The sequence below is a fragment of the Ochotona princeps genome, chromosome 11 (assembly GCF_030435755.1).
Source record: "Ochotona princeps isolate mOchPri1 chromosome 11, mOchPri1.hap1, whole genome shotgun sequence".
NCBI classification, from domain to species: Eukaryota; Metazoa; Chordata; class Mammalia; order Lagomorpha; family Ochotonidae; genus Ochotona; species Ochotona princeps.
The window spans coordinates 11,813,096-11,839,717 of record NC_080842.1 but is presented as its reverse complement, the minus strand read 5'-3'; the positions used below and the strand labels follow the sequence as shown (position 1 = coordinate 11,839,717).

General features: G+C 40.1%; 1 protein-coding gene across 7 annotated transcripts in view; it reads left to right on the top strand.

Annotated features, from left to right (window-relative positions):
• The window catches only part of NRG1 (neuregulin 1), a 211,919-nt gene that overhangs the window by 46,112 nt on the left and 139,185 nt on the right, over positions 1 to 26,622 (top strand). For 5 of the 7 annotated variants that reach the window (XM_004592699.3, XM_058669822.1, XM_004592700.2 and 2 more), the window contains exons 3-5: positions 9,552 to 9,673; positions 17,854 to 17,904; positions 20,062 to 20,112. In XM_004592699.3, coding sequence (XP_004592756.1) covers positions 9,552 to 9,673; positions 17,854 to 17,904; positions 20,062 to 20,112 — 224 coding nt within the window. Of the gene's footprint in view, positions 1 to 9,551; positions 9,674 to 12,130; positions 12,238 to 17,853; positions 17,905 to 20,061; positions 20,113 to 26,622 lie in introns of those variants that run through there. The other 2 variants (XM_058669826.1, XM_058669823.1) reach the window with 2 other exon arrangements.

The window sequence follows — 26,622 nt, the reverse complement described above, 5'->3', positions numbered from 1 at the left end:
TGATCCTAAGCCAGAAGCCAGAAGCTTCTTTCAGGCCTCCCTTGCAGGTGCCTTTGGGCCATGCTTATCTGCTTTCTCCGGCCGCAAGCAGGGAGCTGAATGGGAAGTGGAGCAGCTGGGGCGTGAACAGGTGCTCATATGTGATCCCAGTGCTTGCAAGGCAAATATTTAGACAATGAGCCATTGTGCGGGGCCCTATTTGTTACCTTTATGTTGATGAAAATTTGTGATTTTCACCCTGTTGTGGACTGTGCTCACTGGTTCTATATTTTAGGGGATATATAATGGAAGTGTAGCAGGGACTGATATGTTCAGATATGGAGAAAAAGTGCTATATGTCTGTATGCATACAGACCAAAGATAGATTCCCAGTGAACGAATTGAATACATCCTAACAGTAAATATCTGACAATATCCATGCCCATATTGTCGGAAAACACCTCAATAACAGCGTGATGGACTTGTGACTGTTCATGAAAGACATCCATTGTAAAACTAGAGGGGAAATTAATGGGGGTGGGGAGACAGGGAACTTGGGGAAGGGCACTGGCAACCCCAGAGCCTATGGAACTATATCATAATACAAAATAAAATATTTTTACATGTAAAAAAAAGACAAAACCATTTTTAACATAAAGCAATCAGTGGGCCCAGCGTAGTAGCCTAGTGGCTATAGTCCTCGCCTTGCATATGCCAGGATCCCATATGGGTGCCAGTTCACATCCTGGATCATTCACTTCCCATTCAGCTTGTGGCTTGGAAGAGAAATCAAGGACGGCCCAAAGCCTTGGGACCCTGCACCTGGAACAAGTGCCTGCCTCCTGGCTTAGGATTGACTCAGTTCCAGCTATTTGGGGCCACTGGGTTGTAAACCAGTGGATGGAAGATCCTTTTCTCAGTCTGTCCTATTCTCTGTAAATCTGACTTTCCAATACATGAATCTTTTAAGAAAAAAAAAAAAGCCATCGGTACCCTGAGGATGAAGACTATCTGTGTTCTGCAGTGGTTAATTAGGCATTACTTACTTTCACCTTTGTGGCTCAGATCAAATAAGCACTGGTGAATTTTAGTTTGAGGTTTAAAGAGTTCTCTGGGATTCTTTTCAATAAAACATTGACTGTTTTCCAATCATGAGTCTAGGTTTCTTTTTCACGTTTTATGATGTAGATTCTTCATAGCAGCCAGAATTTCCTTTTAATCCCTTAGTGGCATGAAAAGATTTCACACCAATATGCAATTTCAGTTATTTTGTGAATCTTATCCCTCTTTCATTTCTGCTCCGACCAACAAACTACATTCCTTCATGTCCTTCCTATGGTTTTTGAGTTCACGTTTGAGCCTTTGTTTGTTTTATTTGGCTAAGTAATGTGTGGGAACAATTAAAAGACACGGAAACCACCCTATGTTATACATCTGCTTATCCCTTTGTTTTTGTTTTCTTCGTCTGGTGGATGATTTTGATTAAGGAAACTGGTCAAAGATCTGGGTGTGTGACACATTCATATTTCAGGGCTGTCCAATGGACTTCATTTAAATATCTGTTCCACATTAACTTTAGGAAAGGTTGACTTCCTACCTTTGTGTGTTTCACAAACCCATTTTGCCTTGTCTCTTCATTTCCATTCTTGTATACTTTTTTGTTGGTTGGATGATTGTGATTTCTTCAAATTACAAAAAAATGTTAAATAATTAGTTCTTCTTTGTCATGAATGCAGGTTTTGTTTTGTTGTTCGCACACCTACCCTTATCTTATTAGCTGGATGCTTCTGGCAAGTCGCTTGAACTTCATAAGCAAGGCAGTTCTCGATTTCCTTATGCAGAAAATGGGGATACCCAGGAGGCACGGGTACAGTGCTGAGGTCTGTGGCCTATGTTTTGCATCAGAGAAATGAAATTGTACTGGCTGTGGAGAGCTTTCCCATGTGCAGTTACAATCACCTTAGCCTAGAAACTATGTAAGCTGAGTACGAGTAACAGCTGGAACCAAGAATAAAACTCACAAATGGATGCTTACTTAAAAAAACAGTAAACAAAACCAAAGTTTGCTTTTTCCAAAAAAAAAAAAAAGAAAGCATCTAGCACTCTCAATTTAATGTGTCATTGTTTTCCTTATTTTAAATGTAATCCGTGTTTATTACAGAGATCCAGATATTTCAGGAATGTGAAATGTAATTGTAATAGCCAACACTGATTGGGAGCACACTACTTTACATTGTTTTAAAAATACCTCAGTTAACTTTTAGAAAATTAAATTCCATTGTATCACCAGTTTTTTTCCCAGATCTCCAGAAAACTCATCAAATGAGGAGCAAAAACGGTTACATGGATGATTGGATGGGAATTGATGATTTTCCCAGGTTTTACTTTCTTGCTCTAGATAGCAGTGGATGGCCTGTTGCAATATAGGATTTTGAACCAAGTTCTGGCTGTTTGTCTCTTTATTCTGGCTCTACTGTAGAAATCAAAGCTTTGAGCTCTTCCCAGGTAAATCCCAGTGCCCATAGGGTCTTAGCGACTCTCCGAATGAGTGACTTGAGAGTTGTGTTGCTGGAGAATCCTAATTTCTGTCTAATTATAAAAGAACGACATCCACTTCGAACTAAACAAATATTCTATCGTATTTTGGGGTATAAGGTTCTGATTGAAGTTTTAATTTCAGATAGAATTTTAGGGAAGAAATAGCAGAAACCATCGATTTGATTTAATCTTCTTCTGCCTAGAGATTCTGCCCTAGGAGTGTGCTTGGCAGGTGGCTGTCCAGATGTCACTGACTTCAAAGAGAAAACCTCGTTTTCATAGAACATCCTATCCATTTTTTAAACTTTTTCTGAACTTTATTTTATTTTTATTTGAGAGGCAGAGTTGACACAGAGAAAACTTCCATCTTTTGGTTCACTCTCCAAATGGCTGATCCGAAGTCAGGAGCCAGGAACTTCCTCCCGGTCTCCCTTGTGGGCACAGGCTGCTAAGGTTTGGGCCATCCTCAACTGCTTTCCCAAGCCACAAGCAGGGAGCTGGATGGGAAGTGGGGCAGCTGGGGTGCAAACCGGCACCCGTACGGGATGCCAGCAGTACAGGAGGAGGTTTAGCTTATTATGCTACAGCACTAACCCCACCCCTTCCTTTTTTCTTTTAATGTAGAAAAAATTCTTTCTTAGGATACCATCCAAAATATACCAGTAAAGTTTAGTTCTATCCTAGTTCTTTTAAGTTTTAGTTTCCCTATGACTTAGTGATCACAAGTAATTTCCTTCTCTAAATAAGAGACTTGCAAGCATGTTGAAATAGCTCTTTATACTTCATTCATGGAGATCCCTGTTTCTTAGGCCAAATTCTCTCCTGTGATAAAATTTCTAAGCCCTGTTCAGCTGTGATCGTTTCCTAACGTCCTCCTGTTACTGCTAGTTCTCACCAGTGTCACTCCCGACATAATTCAGTAGTGATCCATTGAGTGAGCAATGTGTTGGGATATTCATCCCATTTATGCTCTGGTTTAATATCCATTTGGCCCAGCAATGAAAGTTTCTTTTCGTAAAATAATTTCTGATCTGTTCCTGCCTCTGACTTTTGAGCCTGTCTTTGCTTTGCTTATCTTGACTGAACTGAATCTTGGTCTTGACTAAATTAATGTTCCACCCTAGAATTCCCAGCGGTGTTTTCTTTTTTTTAATTTTTAATTTATTTTTATTGAAAAGTCAGATATGCAGAGAGGAGGAGAGAGAGAGAGGAAGAACCTCCGTCCACTGATTCACTTCCCAAGTAGCCACAATGGCCGAAGCTGAGCCAGTCTCAAGGGTGATTTATGCAGAAAGGATTCTATGTCCACATTTCATCCCTGCCTTTAGAAATTTACAGTACACATTTCATAAAAAAAAGCACTGAGAAATATTGCAGGAAAGAAACCTGCTTAGCTTTTTAAATTCAATATTTATTTGAACATCAGTTTTTCTGTTTTCTTTCCACTCTCTTAAAAATGTAGCATGTGATTCCATTAATCAAAATAGCATTTCAGGAAACACTGCCTAGTCCTAATAGGACTTTTCTTTTAAGGACTATATATTTTTTAATTATAATGAACAGGTTTGCCATATTTCTTATAGTTTGATCCAGTTTACTGAATTAGGATGTTAGTTGCACAGTGTCATGAAGGGGTTTTTATATACAGATACTGCACTGACCCTATATTTATTCAAGTAGGGAGCAGGAGGTTTTCTTGGGGATATTATAATCATCTTCATTTTATATATTCTTGGGATATTGCTATAATAACTTGGTCTCAGGATTCTGTGATTGAACAAGTTGCTGTTTTCTCATTTTAGAGATTTATTCTTTCCCTGATGTCCTTTCTGTGGTTTTACATCATATATGAAAATTCTTCCAGCAAACTGTGCTGAACTTTGGACGGGAAAATCTCATGACAGTGTATTTCTTCCATGGTTTCTTAGTATTCTCCAAGGGTGTCTGTCATGAAGGAAACTGATTATTTATGGACCAAAATTATTAATAACTGACAATTTAGTTAAACACCTTATAAATGAATATTCCAAATCCAAGCTTAAAAATGTACCTAATGTAGTGATATAATATTGTTGAGTTTTAGTCATCTTGAAAGTTGTTGTATTTCATAGTGACTAGTCATTCAAATGGCCTATTTTGACTTTTAGACATTTATTTCCCTGTTCTCTGAATAACCTTTGTGGCTAATGTGTGACTAGTCTTCTAATGGTTGTTGGTGGTTCCTTTGTTACCTTTTTTAGATCCATTTTTCATCAACTCTTTTCTGTAGATTGTTATTTTCAGAAAGTATAAGCAGGTATTTCCTGTGAATGAAAAGGAGTCCATGGTCAGATCATTTGGAGAGAAGTCAGAAAATAAAGTTACTTAACTATGAGGGTGTGCTCTGAGAATACATCTGTTTTTGATTTCATCTTTGTGGGCACATGGGGCAGTGTCTTGGCACACACCTGGTCAAGCCTGTTGCCCATAGAGCTGTGTGGCCTGCTCATGGCACTCCAAGGGCACAGATCTGTTTCAGCACCTTTTCAACTGAGTCCTGTAGGCATGACATAGTAGTGCAAGAACACACAAGGCATTGATATCGATACCCAGAAAGGTGCATTAAACAGACCATGTAGAGGATATACAAAGGAACACTTGTGCAGGGAAATGAATGTGCAAAACTGCTTGCGTGAGTGAGTGGGCAGTGAATGTGCACTCTAAAGAATTCATGTCTACTACTGTAGATGCAATAGACCTGGCACACTACATTTACAAGAAAAGACTTTTCCTTCTTCAAAAATAATTGCAGGGTCTTCGTGCAATAGCCTAGAGGCTAAATCCTTGTCTTGTATCTCTGGGATCTCATATGGGTGTTGGTTCATAGCCCAATGGTCGCACTTTCCATCCCGCTCCCTGTTTATGGCCTGGGAAGGCAGTAGAGGACAGCCCAAAGCCTTGGAACCCTCACATGATAGACCTGGAAGAAGCCCCTGGCTCCTTGCTTCAAATTGGCTCAGCTCTGGCTGTTGCAACCACTTGGGGAGTGAACCAGCAGATGAAAGATCTTTCTTTCTCTCCTCTCTGTGTATCTGCCTTTCTAATTAAAAAAAAAAAAAGCAGACAAGATCACATCTTCAAAAATTATTAATTACTGTAACTTTTTAAACTTTGTATGCATTTCTTTTTGTTTTGGATTTGGGACGCTAACTTCATTGAAAACACAAACTCATTGTAGGCCACAAGAACTTTTTACATCATTTTAATTTTATCAGATTGCCATTTGTCAAAGCCTGTAATGTGGCCTATCTCTGCTTCTTGAAGAGTCTGAATGTGTTGATGAATTAAACGCTCTGTGAAATTATCTAGCATTTCAGAATAAATGAATACAAATTCTATCTTTGACCTTATGTTTCCAAACTTGCTTCCAGGAATCCTTTTAGTTTCCTCCAATTTATCTAGTGCAGTCCTGGTGGATTATGACTGGTGAAGTTAATTTTTCAATCCACGTACTGGTTTGATTATTGCTGCCCTTGATTTGGGCTACCTTACATTCTCTCGGCCTTGTGAATATTGCATTATTTTCTCCTGCAGTCATCATTAGGTAGGAATATTAGATCCTGTGGAGTGCTTAAGTGGGAACATTCAGCTATTCATTTTTTTTTTCATTCTCATCCAGTGACGTTTAAGGACACATCAAGGACAAAACAGTGGTGTGTACTCTGAGAGAATACCAGTAAGTCCTGTACATATTAGGTTCAGACATGAGACATGCTGAAGGAGCTCTCAGAGAAAGAGGGTCATGAAAAACATATGTAAGACAACCACAATTTAGATAGAGAGGGCTGCTTGCCACATAAGCATAGCAAGCATAATGAAGCAGAGGGTGCATTAGATAGTCCTCGAAAGTCAGGGAGGATTTTGTGGGGTAGAAGTGCAAGGCCTCCACTGTTGGAGGAAGAAATGAAATGAGCAAGATGGGAGAGTGGGGAGTGTTGGAAGACCACAGTCTTACGTGTGGACCTCCCAGATTTGCTTTCTTTGACTAAGGATAGTAAGGATAGAATTTGAAACTACTGATCCAACTTGATTAATGCTATTGTTTGACATGAAGACCAGAACATTCACTAAAATCCAAGCAAGGTACAATATGACAGTCTTGTAACCTGGAATTTTATCTTTACTCTCTGCTTTCTTTTCTCCCCTAGCAAGTGACACACCAGGCTAAGAGGATGCTTCACAAAGGTTTTAGTAAATGCTGAGCCAACCCTGCAGTGCTGGGTTTGGATATCCTGCAGATTGCTTAAGCGACAGACTATGCAGCAGTAAAACCCACACAAATGCCAGTCATGATGCTGTACTTGTGGCAAGAGAGAGAGAGAAAGAGATGGAGAGAGATGCGTATTGATTTAATATTCAGAGTTTTAGAAAAGTGTGTGCTAATGTTGCATGAGTATTTGTTCCGGTATTAAGCGCTGTTCACATGGTACTTTGCTCACAGCAGTGAGACTATTAGGGGAAGACAAACCCCTTTATTTGGGAAATGATACATCCTCTGAATTCAGTGGATGCTACTCTACTGAGAAGCACATGGTCATTTTTCCTGTTCTTATCTTCATTGTCTTTCTTCAGCAGATTTGTAGGGAATGATTTTAACTTTTTTTTGTTCTTTTCCCAAACTGATGACATTTAAATAAAGATGAGAATACTTAATAGTTTGATCTAGGAATCTAAGGGTGTAACATGCCTGGTGATATGGTAGAGCAGTAGGAAAAAATGTTAGAGAAGATCTCTTTTAAATTACTGGCCTGACCCCGGGCCGCCATGCGGCCTGGGTGCGAGGGTCCCTGCCACGATTCCAGCCTAACACAGCCAAGCTTTCCACCACCTGCGCAGATACATGGGGTGCGAGGCTCTCGGGCGGCCAGTGCGCCATTTGGCGCCAGGCTTCGCCTGCTGGCCGCCCGGCCAGGAAGTTCTGGAATTTGGTTTCTCTGATATGCTGCATGAGACGCTCCGTGCTGAACCCACAGTACTCTGAGAATATGTATTAGTCCTTAAGCTTTTCAAAGGCATTTAATCTTCCTCTGAAGAACCTGTAGTCACTTTATAGTGCCGATCGCCAACATCAGCTCACTTAAAAGGCAAAATTCCGGGCTTTTCCAGCAGGATGCCCCATTACCTGATAGGATGAGGGATCAGCAGAGGGGTCACAGAAGGCATTACTATGACACTGACTGGCATTCAAGAACCATACTCGGGGCTAGAATGTGTAAGGCATACGTGGACCAATGCCCTGACACTCTGACCCCATTGGACGGTTTAGAAGGGCCGGTGGAGTCTATGCAGGAGGCATGACAGTCTATAGGACGCTCTGGGCTGACCAGAGCAACCTCTGGCATAGTTAACACTGGCTGGCAACAGGCCTGGTTGGAGAGCGTGGTGGAGGCCTTGGCTGCGTGGAGCCAACCACTAAGGGGCACAGGAACTGGAGGGAGGCTGAGTTCTGGTCGGGTCACAGTTGTAATCCCTTGGCACAAATATCAATTCGGCTTTGACGCACCATGCCGGATTAGACCACAGCACAGTTTGGTGCTCTGGAGGACCAGGATAGACGTTGGACGGGCTCGGCTAGGCCTCAACCCCATCTGAGCCATATATGAGATATGCGTGGGTATGGACGAGCCGTGGCTGGGCTGAAACTCTCAACAGCAGGAACCAGAATGGATTGAAGAGCGGTGCTGGCCGAAGGACCTGCTGGAATGCGTGAAGCCCGACACCATGAAGGAGTCGGAGGGAGGAACCTGAACAGATCCTCTGACAGGACACTGACTCTACAAATAAACGCAAGAAGCATGGAGGTAAATAACCCAGAAGAGGCTTTGGAATGTGACCCACTGGAATACACTTGGCTCGGGTTGGGGCAGACCAGGCTGAGTCGGTTCACGTCATCCACTGGCAAGCCCAAGTGCTGAAACTGTGTGGGGGCCTGGCCGTGTTTGGTTGCGATAAAAAAAAAAAAAAAAAAACAAAAAAACAAACAAAAAAACAGTACAAAACACAAAATGCCAAGGTGAAATGGCCTGTGCTAGCAGGGAATGCAACACCCGACCAGCACTCCTCCCACTGGTTTAGGTGAGGGACAAGAGTGTGATGGGCAGAGCCGGGGAGAGATGCGATACTCATTGGTTCCAATAGAGGTCGGGGCTCAGAAGAGAACCAACCCAGGGGTTAAAACCATCAGCTGATCGGAGTGATGGACGGTGGCGGGCACTGTGCTTACTAGTAGTACATGTAGGAGCCTGGACTGGGAATGCCTCAAAGTTTTTTTTAGGGGGATTCCCCTGAACAAAATGGAGGAATCAAAGCATTAATCAAAAAAAGATGGAAAATGGAGTAGATGAATCAACCACCTCAGCTTTATGCTTGCAGCGGAAAACTGGACAAGGGGAAACCCTAAGACGGACTATGTCAATCAGTGGACTCTGCACCAGCCTCATCATACCTGGACTGTTGCTGATGATATGTTGGTGCTTCTAATTGATCGAGGTGACGCTCTGCTGGCTCTGCCTACAAACCTGAGAGGGCCTCCCTAAGAGGCCGTTGAACTTGAACTGGACAAGTGGGATGCTGGACTCTGTATGGTGTAAACTTTTAATTAGGGAATCTAAACGGAACTTGAGCTGTGGTTATGCATAAAGGTGAAGGAATTCATGATGGGGGAAGGGTTTGGGGTGAAGGGGGGGGAATCCCAGTACCTATGAAATTGTGTCATGTAATGCAATGTAATTAATGAATAAATGAATATTTAAAAAAAAAATTACTGGCCTGAATAATAACAAGGGTTTTATGCTTGGTTCCACTTAAGTGGGATGTATCTTACTTTTACTCTAGATGAAAAAATGCAGCCAGATCATTGTAATAGCAGGTTTGTTTGAGCAGGATACATATAAGGTAGGGAAAGGAGTTGGACAACTCTGAAATTACATAAAAATGAAGCTTGGTTTTTATTGGATTTCTCTAGTGTTGACATCACATTGGTTCTGATCTTACAGGAAGTCAGAACTTCGCATCAACAAAGCATCACTGGCTGATTCTGGAGAATATATGTGCAAAGTGATCAGCAAATTAGGAAATGACAGTGCCTCTGCCAATATCACCATCGTGGAATCCAACGGTAAGAGCTACCTACCGCATTGTGTTTCTCAGCTTTGAACAGGAGTGATCAAGATAATGGTAAGACTTGGGATACATTGCTATGTTAAAACTTGTTCAGAACAAATAACAAATATGGAAAGAAAACCAAACATCTCAAGTATGTGTGTCCCTCTTAGAGTGCTTCACTTCATGAAATGATATAGAGCTGAAATGTACAGACTTTTAAAAAAATATTTTAATTAGATCATAAATGGCTGAAATAGGATGCGTAGCTGAGAGAACGAGGTTATACATCTCCCCTTGATCCTATCAACAATACGAGAAAGTCTTACAGGGTACTTTCTCTGTGTGTTGTGATTGTATGTGTTTTTGCACTTGTGTGTATGTATGTGTATGTACTGAACATAGTCCTAACTCAGTCTAGATCATTTTAATGCTGCTAAGTATCTTTTAAGTGATTTCATCTGAATCCAAGTAGTGTTGTTAGGCCTATTCATTTTTTTTTTTTTTAATCATTGGATTTTGAAGTTAAGACAGTTTGAGTTTTCCTACTGTGTTTGGATTTCAGTTTCAGCTCTCCTTACAGCAGTGTTGGAAAATGTTTGTGAGACAAATGAATGAGTTGGAGGCACAAAGTGCCACCTGGTCTCTGACAACGTCTCTTGAGTTTGTTGCAGGGAAGTAAAGAGCGCGTGGGGGTGGCGGGCTGTCTCACAAACTGGAGAGGCATCCACAGGTGCTGATGACGCACTAGCAAAGCTCATTCAAAAATCTTCGGGAATGATCAAGTTCTCAATCAAGGCCATAGGTTCTCCTTTCCCAGTTTGAACCCTGGAACTTAACTACTGCCTTTGTAAGTTCTATCATTTGTTAGAAAACCAAACCTAATCGCTTTGCTCCTTGGAAGGAGATCAGAAAGTGCCCTGTGCAAGAGCACGATTTCTTAAAATTATAAGCTCAAAGTGCAAGGGAAAGGAGTCAAAGGTCAGTCTCAGGATTAACTCCATGGGAGGTTGATTAGCTTTTGCTGTTTGAGCCACAGGTGACATAAGAGGAGAGAAGGGAATGAGATAAAACACAGACCAGGGCTGGGTCACCTCTGGACTGTGAACTAACTGCTCTGCCGCAGTGGAAACCCAGCTCATTACTGTCATTTTAGATGACTCCTCCACAGAGAGTAAAGAAGAATAATGAAAAGTAGTTTCTGTTACTGGGATGGAGATCTGTGTTTACAATGGTTTCGAACATAAAGGCCATTTAGAATCCGTACCACAAAAGGTAGTATCATTTGGTTCTTCAGCTCAGATTAGTCCACGTGGAATTTTATGGAATATTGTTTGTAACATAAACTTTTCAAAATTGATACCTGTCCATCATCCTTTGCTTTTACCATTTTATTTTGAGCTAGTTCTCCTCATTTTGTCCCTGGCTTGGTTTACTTGGTTCTAAATGCTGTTGAATTATGATTTTGACACTTTGATTAGATTTGTGTAGCTGTGCCATGGAAAGCAAAATTAGATTTCATGTCACGTTACCATGAAATGTTTCCAGAAATATATTGATTATTCCATGATTTCTGATTTATAGGATTAAGCAGTGAGTTATTTAACTTATATGCGGTAGTTGCAAAAATTCATGGAAAATGGAAATGGAAATTGCATAAATAGCTTTCCATGACTTTTTAAAAGATGTTTTGTAAGCATGATTTTCAAAAAATTTGTGCACTAAGATAAACTTAACTTTTAAATTACATTTTTCATGAGTGGATCTTTTATAAATGTTTACTTATTTATTTGAAAGCCAGTATGAGGGGGAGAGGGAGCGAGATTCAGTCGGCTTCCCAGTTGCCTGTCACAGTCAGGGCTGGACCAAGCTTTGAATTCCCATGCAGCCCTCCCACGTAGGTTGTGGGTTGGAGGGATGTTAGTCTTTGAAACATCCCAGGATGTCCCTTTTCAGGATTCAAACCAGGTCCTCTGGTATGGAGGCCTGTTTGTGGCTGTATTCTTCTTGGTTCTTTTTAAGACATTCTATCAGGCCTAACTCCTATTTGCATTTCCTTCATTCCCCAATCAAATTCTCCATGACAAGCATCTGATTAGCAGTGCTCACTGTGCCATACCACATCAAAAGACTTGATGACTTTACAAATCTTCTGGTTAGATCTCTTCCACTGGCTCCCCCAGGACAGGGGAAGCCCCCAAAACAAAGCAGCCTGGAGGCGGTGTCTCTTTGGAGTGTGATGTGTGGCGGGCACCATGACGGACAAGGCCTGTGTGGCTTACCTGTCAGCCAAAGCCCTGCTCTCCCTATGCCTCAAGAGTTTGATAGTGCCACTGAAAGGGAAATAACGGTCACCCTGCTGTATCACCTCCCGGCTGGCGTTTCCGAGTTCATGTGGTGATCAAGGCTGCTTCTCCGAGCAGTGGCTACGGAATCCTGCTCTCTCTGGGGCTCCCAGGTCATGCCTTTGTGCTGTCACATCGCACGGAATCTTGGCAGAGGTGTTTCCCACAGTGAGAACTCTATGGTTTCTACTGTGCCGTGAACCACCTCACAGCCAGACCATCTCTTCCCAAACAGGTAAATCACTGTTGACGGAGGCTCATAGAGACACATTCTCAAAGACTTGTTTCCAGGGAGGGTCAGGGGAGAGTGGGGATGTCCTAGAAAAAGGAACGTCTTTTAAGTAAGAGCATGTTGCCAAACTAGTCTGTGGAACTCTTCTTGAGATATTATTTATATTCTTTGTGAAACTATTTTGTTTGCTTTGTATTTACTTTTTTTTTAAGATTTATTCACTTTCATTGGAAAGTCAGATTTACATAGAGAAGGAGAGACAGAGAGAACGATTTTTCATTCACTGGTTCACTCCCCAAGTTACGGCAACAACCAGAGCTGAGCTGAGCCGAACAGGAACCAGGAGCCTTCTCCGGATCTCCCACATCGGTGCAGGGTCCCAAGACCTTAGGCTATCCTTGACTGCTCTTCCTGGCCACACTCAGGGAGCTGGATGGGAAGCACGGTGGCTGGGACACCCATATGGGATCTCGGCGCATGCAAGGCAAGGACTTTAACCACTAGGGTTCCGCGCCAGACCCTGTATTCTCTTCTTAAGAGACATATAGTTGTCATTGGGTAGTTTCTTTTTCATTAAAAACATTCTTTAAAAATTTTTATTTTATTTGCTTGAAAGACAGAATTACAATGAGGGAGAGAGAGCCAAAGAAGAGTGGTCTTCCATCTGTTTGTTCTCTCCCTAAATGGCTGCTGCAGCTGGAGCTGGACCAGGCTGAAGCCAGGAGCCTGGAACTCCATTCAGGTTTCCAAAGTGGGTGAAAAAGGCCCATTCCCTTGGGCCATCTTTCACTGACTGCTCTCCCACTGCAGTAACTAGAAACTAGATCTTGAAGTGCAGGCAGAACTTGAACCAGTGATTCTATGTTATGCCAGTGTCATAGGGTACCCATTGCACCCCAGTGCAAGGTTCTTATTTTATAACTTGTGAAGGTGTCCTTAATGATTGACCCTGAAATATAGGCACAGTCTAATTATCCTAATTTGATTGTGAAAGATGCCTTATGATTTACTGAAGTTCTCACTCAAGTGCCTGTTTGTGCTAAGATGTTTGAATTACTTTTTGAGAAATGTGGGAAAACATTGCTGGGAAGCTGTGTTCTTTCTCCCCTGACAGCATTACCCTTTCCAGTGGTTGTTGCCTCTAAGACAGCTATAGTAATTGTTAGGATAAAATTAGCTTAGATCATAAAAGCCTCATTGTTTAGGCCCACCTAAATTAACAGTAGATTTAGGTGAAATGATCTGAAAATGTGGGAATTCCCTTATAGTTGCGTGGAATATAATTGAATGAAACGATGACTGTACTTGTGGTATTTTCAAGTGTTTAGGAAAATACGGGGGCTGATGGTATGGCATGGGGGATATTGGTGGCATCAGCAATATGCTGTTTAGGCACCACCTCATGTCTTGGCCGCTCCATTTCTAATCAAGCTCCCTGCTAATGGCCTAGGCAAAGCAGCAAAACATATCCCAAGTGTTTATTGGTTATGCTACTCAAGCAGGAGATTCAGCTCAAGCTTCTTGCTCCTGGATTCAGCCCTGCCCAGCCCTGGCCATTTTGGCAATCTGGGGAGTGAACTAGTGGATGGAAGATTTTTTTCTATCTCTCCTCTGTAATCCTTTCAAATAATATTTTAAAAAGATAAAAATACAAACGTATAGTAAAACATTGTTAGCCATTACTTTCAGAATATGTTTCTGCCTCTCATTGGCCAAAATAATTTATCATCTAGTAGAAATGCGTGTATAAACCTATGCAACCTGCAAATTACCTTTGATGCTATGTGAGTCTGATTAAGTCCACTTGAGTTTTCATACAAAGCAAATCTCACAAGTGACAGCCATCAACGTGATGAATTGCAAGTGGTTTCCTTTGATGCATCCAAGTTTGAAAGACCCTATAGACTACATGCATACAGCATGTATAATGTATCTTCATTTTTAATTTATAGATTATTTTATTTATTTGTTTCATAGGAAACCTGCATCTAGCAATTAATTCTTAGCTAACAAGCACCATGAAACCTCCTGGGAACTGGAGTAGGGAAGAGAATAATAGTCTTAACTGGTTTTCAAATTAATTAAGTAATGCTGTCTTTTGAAAGATTAATCCAGGAGACTGTACAACAAATCAATCATATCTTCTTGGCAGTTTTCTTCTTTAATCAGGAGAAAAATGATCTGAGTGAGATTTGGCCTCCCATAGGAGCAATTGGGCTCACAGCAATAAAATAGCTGCTGCATTTGAGATGAGCAGAAAAGTTTTGTTTTTCCAAAAATTAATTAAATTATCAACTGGTGCTGAAGAAATTGGCTCGATTGACTTAGGCCAGCACCCCCACATTGACGGTATCTCTGGAAATGTCGCAGTGTTTGTGGACAGCCTCTGGTGGTGCTGAAGCATGTGGAGCATGTGTCACAGTGTGAGTGCAGTCCGTGTGTGTTATCTTCAATAGCAAGAGCAACGCGAGTGGGAGAAGCTGATGTATCTTTCAGTGCATGGGTTCCATCCCATCTCTGTATCGCTGATGAATTTTAGGGTTTCTCAGGGTCTTTAAACACTCGTTGTGTGCAAGAATTCAGATACACAAACAGATTCCTAAAGCCTCTTTACCTACGCTAATAAGTAAGTGTGCCCGCTTTTTAAATCTTAAAAAAAAATGACTGAGTCAGAATATTTGTGTGTGTGATAATGCCCTACAGTTTTAGGAAAACACGAGTATGTTGAAATGCACGCAGATACGTTATGTTTGTGTGTGTGTGTGTGTGTGTGTATATATAATATGTCTGTGTGTTTTGCTGAATAGTTGTATTATGCTAATGGAAAAAATCTCAAGTCATGCATTCATAGCAATTAGAAAAACTCGTTTCCAGAAATTTTTCATACACTACAACTTTTTTCCCTGAAACCAGATCCAGTTTATTAAAAAAAGCAAACATTACAAATACACTAATGTTCCTTGTGTTAACTTGCCTGCTCAGCATAATTATATTCAATTCCTGGTGATTCTAATCTTCGTTGATTTGTACCAATCAAGGCGATATTGAATGAATGCATTTGATATACTAAATGACTGTGGGAAAAATATGTGACCTTGATAAACATCAAAGAGATTCTAGGCCTTAATATTATCTTAAACATCTCTAAAACATAATAATTTATTCAATCATGCAACAAAGGTTATTTTGTAGATCATGAATTATACCCATGCCATCCATTATAAGTGCTGAGTGACATTCATTAAAATTTTAATTTTTACCTATTTGAAAGAGTAACACAGAGACACAGAGACAGGTTTTTCACCTGCAGTTTTACTCCCCAAATCCTGCATCCAGCTGGAGCTGGGCCTGGCCAAAGCCAAAAGCCTGGAATTGTATCTGGGTTTCCCATGTTGATGACAAGGACATGTGTTCTTGAACCTTCTGCTGCTGTCTCCCAGGGTGTGAATTAGCAGGAACCTGGAAAGGAAACAGACCCAGAACTTGAACTTAGGCCTCCTCCAGTACGGGGTGTGAGTGTTGCAGACAACATCTTAACCCCTAAGTCAAGAGTCTTTTTTAAAACAAAGATCTTTTCAGTGTAGAAGTAGATGTTAACTTCTGAGTTTGTATTTCCTCTAAAGTTAATTCAGAACTTAGTATTATTTTTTGGTGTGTATCTGAAGCCATAATCATTAAGGATATTTTTAAGGTCCCCAAGCTAAAAATCTAATTTTAGGAAAGGAAGTTATTTTAAGTTGTGTATGTGGTTTCACCTTTGTAGTAACCTCCTCTTCTGGTATTTTTATGTAACATTCAATTTAAAAAAGGAAATAGTATGGTTAACCTTTCCTCTAATCTGAGGTTTTTGTGCTGCAGTTAGGAAAACTCTGATTTTTTTTTTTTTTCTTGGAAGGTCATAGTGGATAGTTACTTACTTTGTCAAAAATAAATCTGAGTTGGGCTTGGGACTTTTGCCCAAGTCTCATTGTGTACCTTCAGCTCACCACATTGCTCTGGTTTCCATGTCATTGGTGCGTCGTGAAGGACAGAGTGAGGAATTCTCTCTCTTCTGTGGACTGTTTGGAAATATGGATTTTCTTCTAGGCTTCCCCAGGGAAGCATGGACAGCGTACATCTTTGATCAATGTTTGCTCATAGTTTTTCCAGGGCACAGACTGCTTTTCTACAGCTCAAACACAAAGAATACTAAGTGGTAGCTGCTTCAGAAGCAGATATCTCAGGCCCTCCAACCCAGCCAATCCTCATTCCTCAGCTCTGTTGGTTTGAAGCAGTCCCAAGGATATTGCACACCTTCCTCATTGCTTTTACTACTTCCTGATTTAGGTGGGTCAGAGCCAGTGTAAACATTGATGTCTTGATAGCAGTCTTACTTCTTGAATGGCTGTGTCCTCCAAATACTTGATTAGACAAGCTGCTATTTACTCAGCGGCACCACCAAGTCACACAGCCTTACTATTGGTATATTTCTGGTCTTTCTATAGTTCTATTTAACCTGACACATAATCCTACACATCCCTACTGTCTTGTCTGACCTTTTTTTCCTAATAAATCTTTTTGTCCCCAGAGAAATTTCACAGGTTAAAAACATATTATTGCTCCTTAGATTGGAAAGATAGATACCCAAGTGACTGTATCTATATTTAAAGATGATCATATGGATAATGAGCATTTGTAACTCCTTGATTAACAGGGTAGTCATTCAGACTAAACACGATAGCATGTGTGACCTGCTTAGCATTTCCAGTTAGGTGTAGAGAGGCTCCCCAGAGCCCGTTTCTCTGTTGTATTGGTTAGGAAGTGGGAGCTAACATTGAGTTATGAAGCAGGACTTGCTCAGAGCATGCAGCCTGGAGAATGGCCATTGTTGCAACTCTGCAGTTTTCCAAGCTTCATAAAACTGAAGTGAGAAGTATTCAATTCTTACAGATGGAAGCCTTTCCCAGGACTAAACACAGACTTAGCTGGATACCATAAAAGGCAATAAGAAAGCAAGTACCAGGTTTGAACAAGACTTACAGTTCTTCACTTGTAGAATGTACATCTTTGATTTCTTTCAGGTGAGGAACTGCCTCCCCACTCTATGCTGTGCCCCAAATAGCTGAAATACCCTTAGATATTAAAATACCTGTTGGAGTCATCTAACATTTTTTAAGTAGGTTTACATGCCAGAAGTCAATATTTTTCACCAATGTCAGCTAGAAGTGTTGCTTGCTTTTCCTTTGGACTCAAAAACATACTTTCCAAAGATCTGTGACTTGAAAGTTCTTGACTGTAACCTTGTGATCCTACAGCAATGACTTTTTTGATTCCTTCATTTTGGCCTTTCTGAGTCTCTGCCTCTTTCACTGGCTCACTGACCCCAGTGTTGGCCGTGAGTTCCTTCTGATTGTTCCGGCACAGTTCATCTTCTGCTCTTTGCCCAAGAAAGAAGAACTGGGCATTTGAATAGCATCTTTTGCATTCCTTACTCTCTGTGTGTATGCACTGAACTTTTTTCATGTCCATGCATTCTTCCTTTCTTCCTATTCATGTTCAGTTTGAAAGCAAGGCTCCAGTACCAGCACCCGGCCTCCAGATCATACATCATAATATGCTGTCACCTTTTCTTTTTTGCAGAGATCAGCACTGGCATACCAGCCTCAACTGAAAGAGCATATGTATCTTCAGGTAAGAAAAATAAGCCTGGCCAGTTGTACTAACCAGAATGACAGGCATAACTGCTGGCTGCTCCTTCTACTAACCAGAATCCCCTCTGCATTCAAATTCCAGCTCTTGTTTTCTGCTCCAATATTTTTCTCAGCTTTGTACTGGATTGCCCTTTGGATATTACTTAAGAGAGCATGGTTCTTATTGTGCATCTGAACTTGGTTCTGAGAAGCGCAGATGAAAGAAATCTATATCTCGATGCAACTTAATGCCTTTTCACAAATAAAGAAGGCACCTGGGTTACAAGGATAGTTTCATTACCTTTAGAAATGCTTCATTTTGCTGTGTCTGCATTTCCCCTGTCAGACTCTATTCCTGGAAAATTTATCAGGGTCTGGTCTCTAATTTTTGGGCTTCTAAGGACAATTTTTGGATCGCTAAACTTAGAAATACCTTGCAGAATGATTTTAAAGTGTTGTTTTTGTTTTTGTTTCACACTTGCTAGTAATATTTACTGATAGCATTTATAGCCTGGGGAAGTTGTTTATTACCCAACACTGTTTAACACATGCAAAGCTATCATTCACGTATCTGTCCATTTTGTTTCTTATATTTTCTCTATCTCTATAATTCTGCAATTAATAGATCTTTACAACATTAAAAGAATTCTTATTTTGAAGCAAGTTTTTAGAATCTTGATTAAAAACTCACTTCAGAAATATGATTCTATGGTTATAGTTGTATGGTTTGGGTGACCAATTTTTGTCTCTCTTTTGATAATCACAATCAAATCATAAAACTAGGCATTGTTTTTTTTCCCAGTTTACAGGTAAATAACAGGAGCATTAGAAATATTAAGTCATACATGTCAGAGTTAGAAGAAGAAGGACACAAGTCAGCATTCTTTCTGTTACCCAATGTTTAATGTTTCAGCTTCATTGATATTCTTCATTATGGGGGCAGAATGTTGTTGGAACTATAGAAGGCTATGTAATCAAATATAGTCCATTGTCAGCGTACATCTATCAGTGTAAACTCTTCCCTTTAAAGCACTGTTCAAGACTTAAAAAAGCTTGTTATTTCAGTATCTTACACTGTGTTAGCCACATTTAAAGAATATTCAATGTGCCATTGCTAAGATCTAGAATGTGCGTTATGGAGCAAAATGATCTTGTAGTAGAGGATGTCACTCTTCTGAAAGAAGCATTGAAGATAAAGAGGATGGATGAGAGGTGGGAAGGAAGGAGGGGAATGAGAAAAGAGAAAATTGTTGAATTACCGAATCTCTTTACCTTTCATCCAGTCATGTCTCTAACACAAGGACTTCATTATTGAGCTCCAGTAGATGCCTTTAGGAACCTGAACAACTTAATTTATATGGTGCTTGTCATGGGAATTTAGGTAGACCATAGCTGTTATTTCCTGAAGTGTGACTTGAATCTTTAACTTTCTGGCAGTTGAATCTCAATCCTTCTTTGAGTCTAAGTTTGTCTTTTCTTCTTCTTGTTCTTTTTTTTTTTTTTAATGAATGAACCCTGGGATGAAATGCCTTTATTCTGCATGAATTTTATCTTACACTCGGTCTATTTAATACTGGTTTTACTTCTTTTATCCTTGTTAAGAGAATCTTGTTATTATACTTTTTCAACTGTTGCTTTGTTTGTTGAGCATGTTTCGGTTGAAGGTAACTGCACTCAGGAACTTTGCATGGACTGTATTGAACACTGTGTTTGGTCAGGATGTTTATGCATATACAAATAACCTGGGTATGCATGAAAATTGACTTTAATTATCTCTGAATAGGAGGGTTGTTCTCTGTGATTTCAAGTTTGTTTTTAAAAAAATACCAGGTCTGAGAGAAGGAATTATAGATGTCACCTGTACTGCGGATCTGTTCAAAGTAGTGTTTTTAAGAACTTACTTAAAGCACTTGCAGAATTACTGACTCCATTTTCATTTCTCTCTCACAAGTCTTGGGTCTAAATCTCAAACACACCCCTTTGTGGTCTTTGAGTATAGTGTACAGCTTGCTTTGACTCAGAAATGCTTCAGTTACTCTTTGCACTGTGTCCTGATACAAATCTCTCTCTAGATCGTATCTAAGCCTGGCAGACTGTTAATTTAAGCATCCAAGCAGCAAGATTCAACAAAGCCTCATTCCACTTTTATGTTTTATAGAGACTCCCATTAGAATATCAGTATCAACAGAAGGAGCAAATACTTCTTCATGTAAGTATATTTAAATATCGTGTTTACTGGTTTTTAACCCAAGACAGTGTCTTCCCTGGAAGATAATGCTCCTTTGTAGCGTTTCCTCTACTGATGGGTAATATGTTGAGTTTTGGAGCAGGATAATATGTGATACTTTGAATAGAATCGGGCTTCTGTTATGTTTGGGGTCAACCAAATGCCTCTTCCTCCCACTTATATGTGAGAATATTAAATTGCAGCATATAGGGCATACTATTCATGTACTGTAGTGGGACTGAATGCTGAGAAAATAATTGCATAGCTTCTAAGGCCTAAAAGCAATAGAGGACTTTGTGGGTTTTTTTTTTTTTTTTCTGGTTTATCCTGGTGCCTTTAGCAAGTGCTTGAGGCATGATTCCTTGCTGTCAGGGGCCCCTAATCCAAAACTCTTGGTTCTCATATAAAGGCTGCTGTGGTGAAATAAGGAAACTATATATAGATGCCCTTAATTCAAACTCAATAGCAAGTGACTAATTATGAACATGCTTGAGAGCAAGTCCCTGGGCAAGGTCTCAGATTAATTCTCACCTGTTTAATATGAAATGTGCTTTGTGCTTACGGACTTCTACAACTGTTAGATTGATTGGTGCTTTGTGCGATGTCAGGGGAACTCAAGAAATTAGCAAAGACTAGCAAAACTCGTTTTTGATACCTCTAAGTTGAGAATAGCAGAGTATTAAATTTTGATGTTCAACAAGGGAGTTGACCAGTCCTTGAAAATAAAACTTGTACGTGCAAGTTTTTTTTCCAATTTAACTCTTTGTTTAAAATACTTCTCAGCTTGCTAAGTTCTTCAATAAATATGTTCTCAGTGAACCCGAAGAGTGTATTTTAAAGCAACAGTCTTCTTTGACTATCAGTGTAGCAGGAATCTCTTGAAAACAAGTCTGTGCTTTGGGCAACTTGTTCTGTCAATTTGTTGAGCTAGATCCAGTTTTTTTTCATAAAGCCTTTCCCTCCAGGTTGGTGTTACCAGACCTGTTAGTATATGATGTCAAAAATATCTTTTGTTGCCTGAAAGGATGCTGTTTTAATTCCACAAAGCCTTATTTATCTGGATTGTTGGCAGCAAACTTGTAAGATCAATGAGCAGGAAATGAAATGGTAGGAAGACTGAGTTACCCTCTCATGTGTTCTAAGGACCACGGTTCTGCATTTCAGAACAGTAATTCCTCCTGGGGAATTTGGGATATTTGTAATGTAGTTCTCCTTGTAAAAATAGTGTAATCACATGGATCTTACCTGACTATCATTAAGGAAGGAATCATATTGAACTTCTAGAAATTGTTAGTGTTTATTATACAAACGCAAACCCTAGATTTGTTTTGTTTTTGACATTTTGTTTGAAACTGACACTTCCCCTGCGTGATTCATTGACTACAGTTATTGAAATGCTTGTCATTGAACCCTTCCTGCTATCTTTAAGAGGGCTGTGGATGCTGACCGTGAAAGAGGACTTTCTAGTGCTTGGTTTTCCAGTGCTTGTGGGAACTGAAAGGAATCTCTCAGCTTACATTTCTGTTGCGGCAATACTATTGCAGACAGAAATGATTCTGAAATCCTACCCTGTTCTCTAACTTACAGCAGAACTAGTGCTTGTTGCTTGGTAATGGTTTCATCCTTAGAAAGAAGGTTTTGTGTACCATAATGTTCACATCTTTCCATGAGCCATTTTCACACATTTACTACCTGTTCTGGGGCCATGAATATGTTCCTCTGTCATGAAATAAGCTCTCTACTTCAGAAATGTAAGCGCTTTGAAGGTAGAATTCTAGGTGTAGTTTCATTTAGAGTGGTGCAAAGAGCATAGGATGTGTTTATTAGATGATGACCACCGACCGCCCGCCCGCTGGTGGAATAATATCAGCGAGTTGTTCAGAGTTGTAATGGAAACTTTATTGGAAAATCCACTCCTGGGCCCCCTTCGCACAGAGGGGAAAGAGGAGGGAGGCGAAAAGGGCCCCTGAGATAGGGGTGGAGGAGTTTTATAACCCCCTAGACACATGGGCAGGGAAAGGGGCTGTCCGTGCCCCAACTATGTAAGGAATGTCCATTTAGGTGTGCCATTGGTCAGTGGGAATCCCGCCAGGTCATTGCCGTAACTGGCTCCGGTGGCTGCTTTGTTCCAGGCTGAGGCCTGGGAAATGTGCTGGGCTGGAGCAGACCAGCCCCCTGTCTCCAGTGCCCTGGGCAGCCATCAGTGTTGTTTATATCAGAGCCACATGTAGAATTGCAGTGCAGAAAAACTGGAAGAAAGAAATAGCCCCACTTAGGAAGTCCTGAAGTGGAACCTGAAGAGTCAGCAGGTACACCAAGCTGGACTTAGTAATTCAGCGTGTAATAGCGAAAAAGCCAAAGGCCTTGTAAAAAGTTCACCTAGCTCAGAAATAATCAGTTCCAAAGAATAGGTTTCTTTTCATTTTATTTCAGCCAGAAGGCAGATGCCACTAAACCCTGTATTCTAAAGGTGAACTGTGCTTTTATAATGTAATCGTGCCTGTGTGGGCTGCATTCCGAACTGTTGACATTGAGGTTTTTCAAAGCGAATTTTGGAAAGCCTTTCTGAAAAAATATGGATTTGGCAAAGTTTTTATGTATTAAGACAATTATGTGTGAAAGAGGTGAGGCAGCCCAGTTCCTGCTTGGTTCTGAAGATACCAAGGGTGTCCCTAAGAGCATCTCACTGCCTGGTAAATTTTGGAAAGTTTGGTTATATTAGCTCTGTTCTGGCTCCTGCTTGGAACCCCACCTGGGAGGCCAAGTCCATCTCTCCTGTTTGTATCCTGTTTAGGCCACTGTAATTTATGTTGGATTAGAAAGAAAGGAAGACACATCCCCTCCATAACTCATCCGAGACAATAATGCTCGTCTTCTAGTCTTTTTTAGTCACTGTCTTTCAATTCTAGCTTTCTAGTTATCCATCTTCCCTGTCTGTATAACGTAGCATGGTATTTTTCATATAATTTTAAATATTAATTGGAAGTTAGAAATATGTTTTTAAGTTATGGTAACAGTAAAGAAATCAGTCTTCCTTTTTTTTCTTTAATGTCACAGAAATCGTTTTTGAAGAATTGTTTATTGGGACCAGCATTGTGATACAGTATTTTAAGCTGCTGCCTGCACCCTGGCAACCAGTATTAGAGTGCTGGTTCAAGTCCTACCTACACTACTTCCAATCCAGCCTCCCCAGTAATATACCTCTGCAAGCAGCAAAATGTGGCCCAAGCACCTGCCTCCCTGCCAGACACGTAGGAGGCCTGGGAGGAGTTTTACCTGACTTTGACACATTCTCTCTGTTTCTCACTCCTCCCTCTCTCCCCATCCCCTCTAACTCTCTCTTTCACATAAATGACTCTTTCAAAAAGGTTAGTTTGTTCATTTGAACATCCAAATTGGCATGGGGTGTCGGCAAGCACAGGTCACTCCACCGTGCCACAATGCTGGCTGCAAAGGAGTCATTCTGGACTGGAGGCTTGAAGATTTTGTTTTTGTTTTTGTTGGTTTTCATTTAGAATCTTCTTACTAGTTTTGCTACCTTTCTCTTTTTGTTTCCTAGCATTTTGTAAATATCGGTAAGATATCAATTACTAATCCTTTTGTTTATAAAGCAATTTTTACTTCTTTTTTACAGCAGCAAAGTACTACTGCTTCAATTGAGAACTTTTAGTTTATGTTAGCTATTTTTAGTTAACTGTAATCTTGCAAAAATGTCAATTTATTGATAATCATCCTATTTTCAGTATTTTTTTTCCTGAAAGTTGGGCATCTGTGAGTAAAGTTTTAAGTGGCCGAATGAGTGTCCTATTACAAGTAAGTGACAGGGTTTAGAAGAGCTTAACTCCATAAACCAGTTGATAGGACTGTCTTTTTCCTCCTTTCATATAATTAGCAGAAATATAAATGGATTGTTCAGAACAAACTTTACTGAAATATCTGAAGTGTCAGCTGCCAGTGACCCTGTATTGCAAAAATTTCTGTTGAATGCTCTAAAAATATGTTTTATCAGCCGCTTTATAGTGAAGCAAGCACCATCCATGCCAAATATGTAAGAAAATAAAAATAAAAGTTTATTGAATAACAATAATAAGAAAAGCATAATATATGTTTCAGATAATAATGGCAGCAAACATTTGTTGAAGGCTTCCTGTATGCTAGATACTGTGGTATTTTACATACATGAAGACTCATGTTTGTAGATGATGAAAAATTGATGTCTTGCCCAAAGTCACACAAGCAGGATGAAACCTAGATAATCCATAGCCTAGTATAATGCCAAGGATTTTGTCCCAGCAAAAAAAAAAAAAAAAAATGCTTTAGTAGTTAAAGCATTCTGCAAATGCTTGGAAAAGTAGCTTTTGATACCAAGTGGTTGGGAGCATGAGTAGGAGAATAAACTCAGTGAGTTGTTTCCTCCCTATGTATCAAAGCTTGACAGGTGAATGTGATGGAAAAGGACACAGACTTTGGTTGGATTTCCACTCCAAATGTCTAGGTTTGTACATGTATTAGGAAAGCTCACACTGGAAAAAAAGATATGCAAATCACTTAGCTCAGCTTTACTTTAACGGTATCTCTCCTATATGTGGAAGAGAACTCTGTACGTGAAAAAGTGATGTGGCTCTAAGGGAAAGGTAAAGATTAAGGAGTCGTTGTGCCTTATTGGAACAGTGCTGGAAAGTATTCTAATTGTTGGAGAAGGAAACAATTTATGACTTTCAGCCCCCTGATGATGCTGAATGTTCTTTGCCAGGAAATCACTGTCTTTTCAAAATAAAACATATTCTTAGCTGAGGCTGCATTTGAAGTCCTCTTTAAAATCTATGAATGAAATGAACAGTTCAATCTTATTTTTGGCACCTGAAAGAGGGAGCTGAAGAGGAAAAAAAAAATCTTTTATCTGCAGATACTCTGTCCTAGTAAGACACAACCTTTTCACTTGGGAATAACACAGTGGTGTGTATTGATCAGAGGGGACCACGGCTTTGAACAAGCATTCTTGCATTCTTGCCTGCTTTAATGGGACAGGAAACTGCCTGGACTGTTGCTAAATGATTCTCAGCAAGAGAAATAGCATTTCCATTTCAGATCTTTATTGGTAGTAAAATGTGAACCTGTCCCGTCACTGCCAGAGAGCTGCTTCTAACTGAATCCAAATTGTATTTCCGGATTGCTTGGCATGTGGAAAGGAGCAGTGGCTCTAGCGACTGTGGACAGTTAACAGGCAAGTAACCATGCACCATAGAGCAGTCAACCACTAACCTAAACAGAAAATTACACAGCTGGTGATGTACCCTTCCTTCTGAACGCCTGAAGAATTATCACAGATGATTTGAGCATGAGTGACTTAGAGCAAGAGTTGAGGTCTGTGTATCTTAGACTTTAACACATGCAGGCAACTTACTACCTTTATGTTATGTTCATTCATATTATTAGTTTGTATTAACTTCCATATCCCTTACTGGTTTTTTTTCTTACAATACCACCTGTAACTATAATGTAGTTCAACAGTCCTACCTTTGCTCTTTCTAAAGTCTCTCAATGTCTCATTATTTTCCATTACTGGATAAGGTAACTTCCAACCTTTTGACCAAGCATTAACCTTTAGTATGAGGTTAAAATGAACATGTTACAAAAGTATTCTTTTTGAACAATAAAAATACGTATGTGTGTGATGTGTGTATGCACATAACTGTTATTTGCATCAAACCTTATATTTTGTGAGACTCATTTTCATATTTTTCTGATTTAGTCACATGACTTGATGACTTAGACCGAGATCCTGTTTATCAAATGAGGGATTTGAAGATGAACATTTTTTCTGTCTGTCTAAATGAACATAGAAACTCTTTAAAAATCTGTAATTATTTATGTGAAAGAGAGATGTAGCAAGAGGCAGAGAAAGAGAGGCCTTTCATCTGTCGGTCACTCCCTACATGCTCACAGTGGTCCATGTTGGGCGACAGCCTAAGACAGAAGCTACGAACTCAACCCGGATCTTCTCTGTGGTACTTGAGTCGGTGCCACTGGCTCCCAGGATTTGCGCTTGACTGGAATCTGGAGTCAGGAGCTGGGGCTGGGCGTTGCACTCAGGCTTCTTCCTGTGTGGGGCCACAGTTGTGTTCTCACCATAAGTCAAATAAATGCCTATTCCCACAGTTGTTTCAATTTTTTTTTCAAGTTATCTAGGGATGTAAGGCATAGGAAGATGGGGAAAGATGCCTTTCACTTAAAAGGCCTTAGATGCTATTTTAAAAATACCCTCCTTTTTCCATCAAAACATAGCAGAAGGAGTAAAGAGCATTGTAATGGAACAGCCACATAAGAAATACAGGCAGTGATTTTAATTTAGGAATTTCCCAGTAGCAGGGGATAGAAATTCAATTCTAAAGAGCTTAAATATAAAGGGAATATCTGGGTTTACATAAGGGGCTAAACTCAATCCATGGGCTTCAGTGATGTAATTGGTTCCTAGGTCTTTGTGCTTTGTTT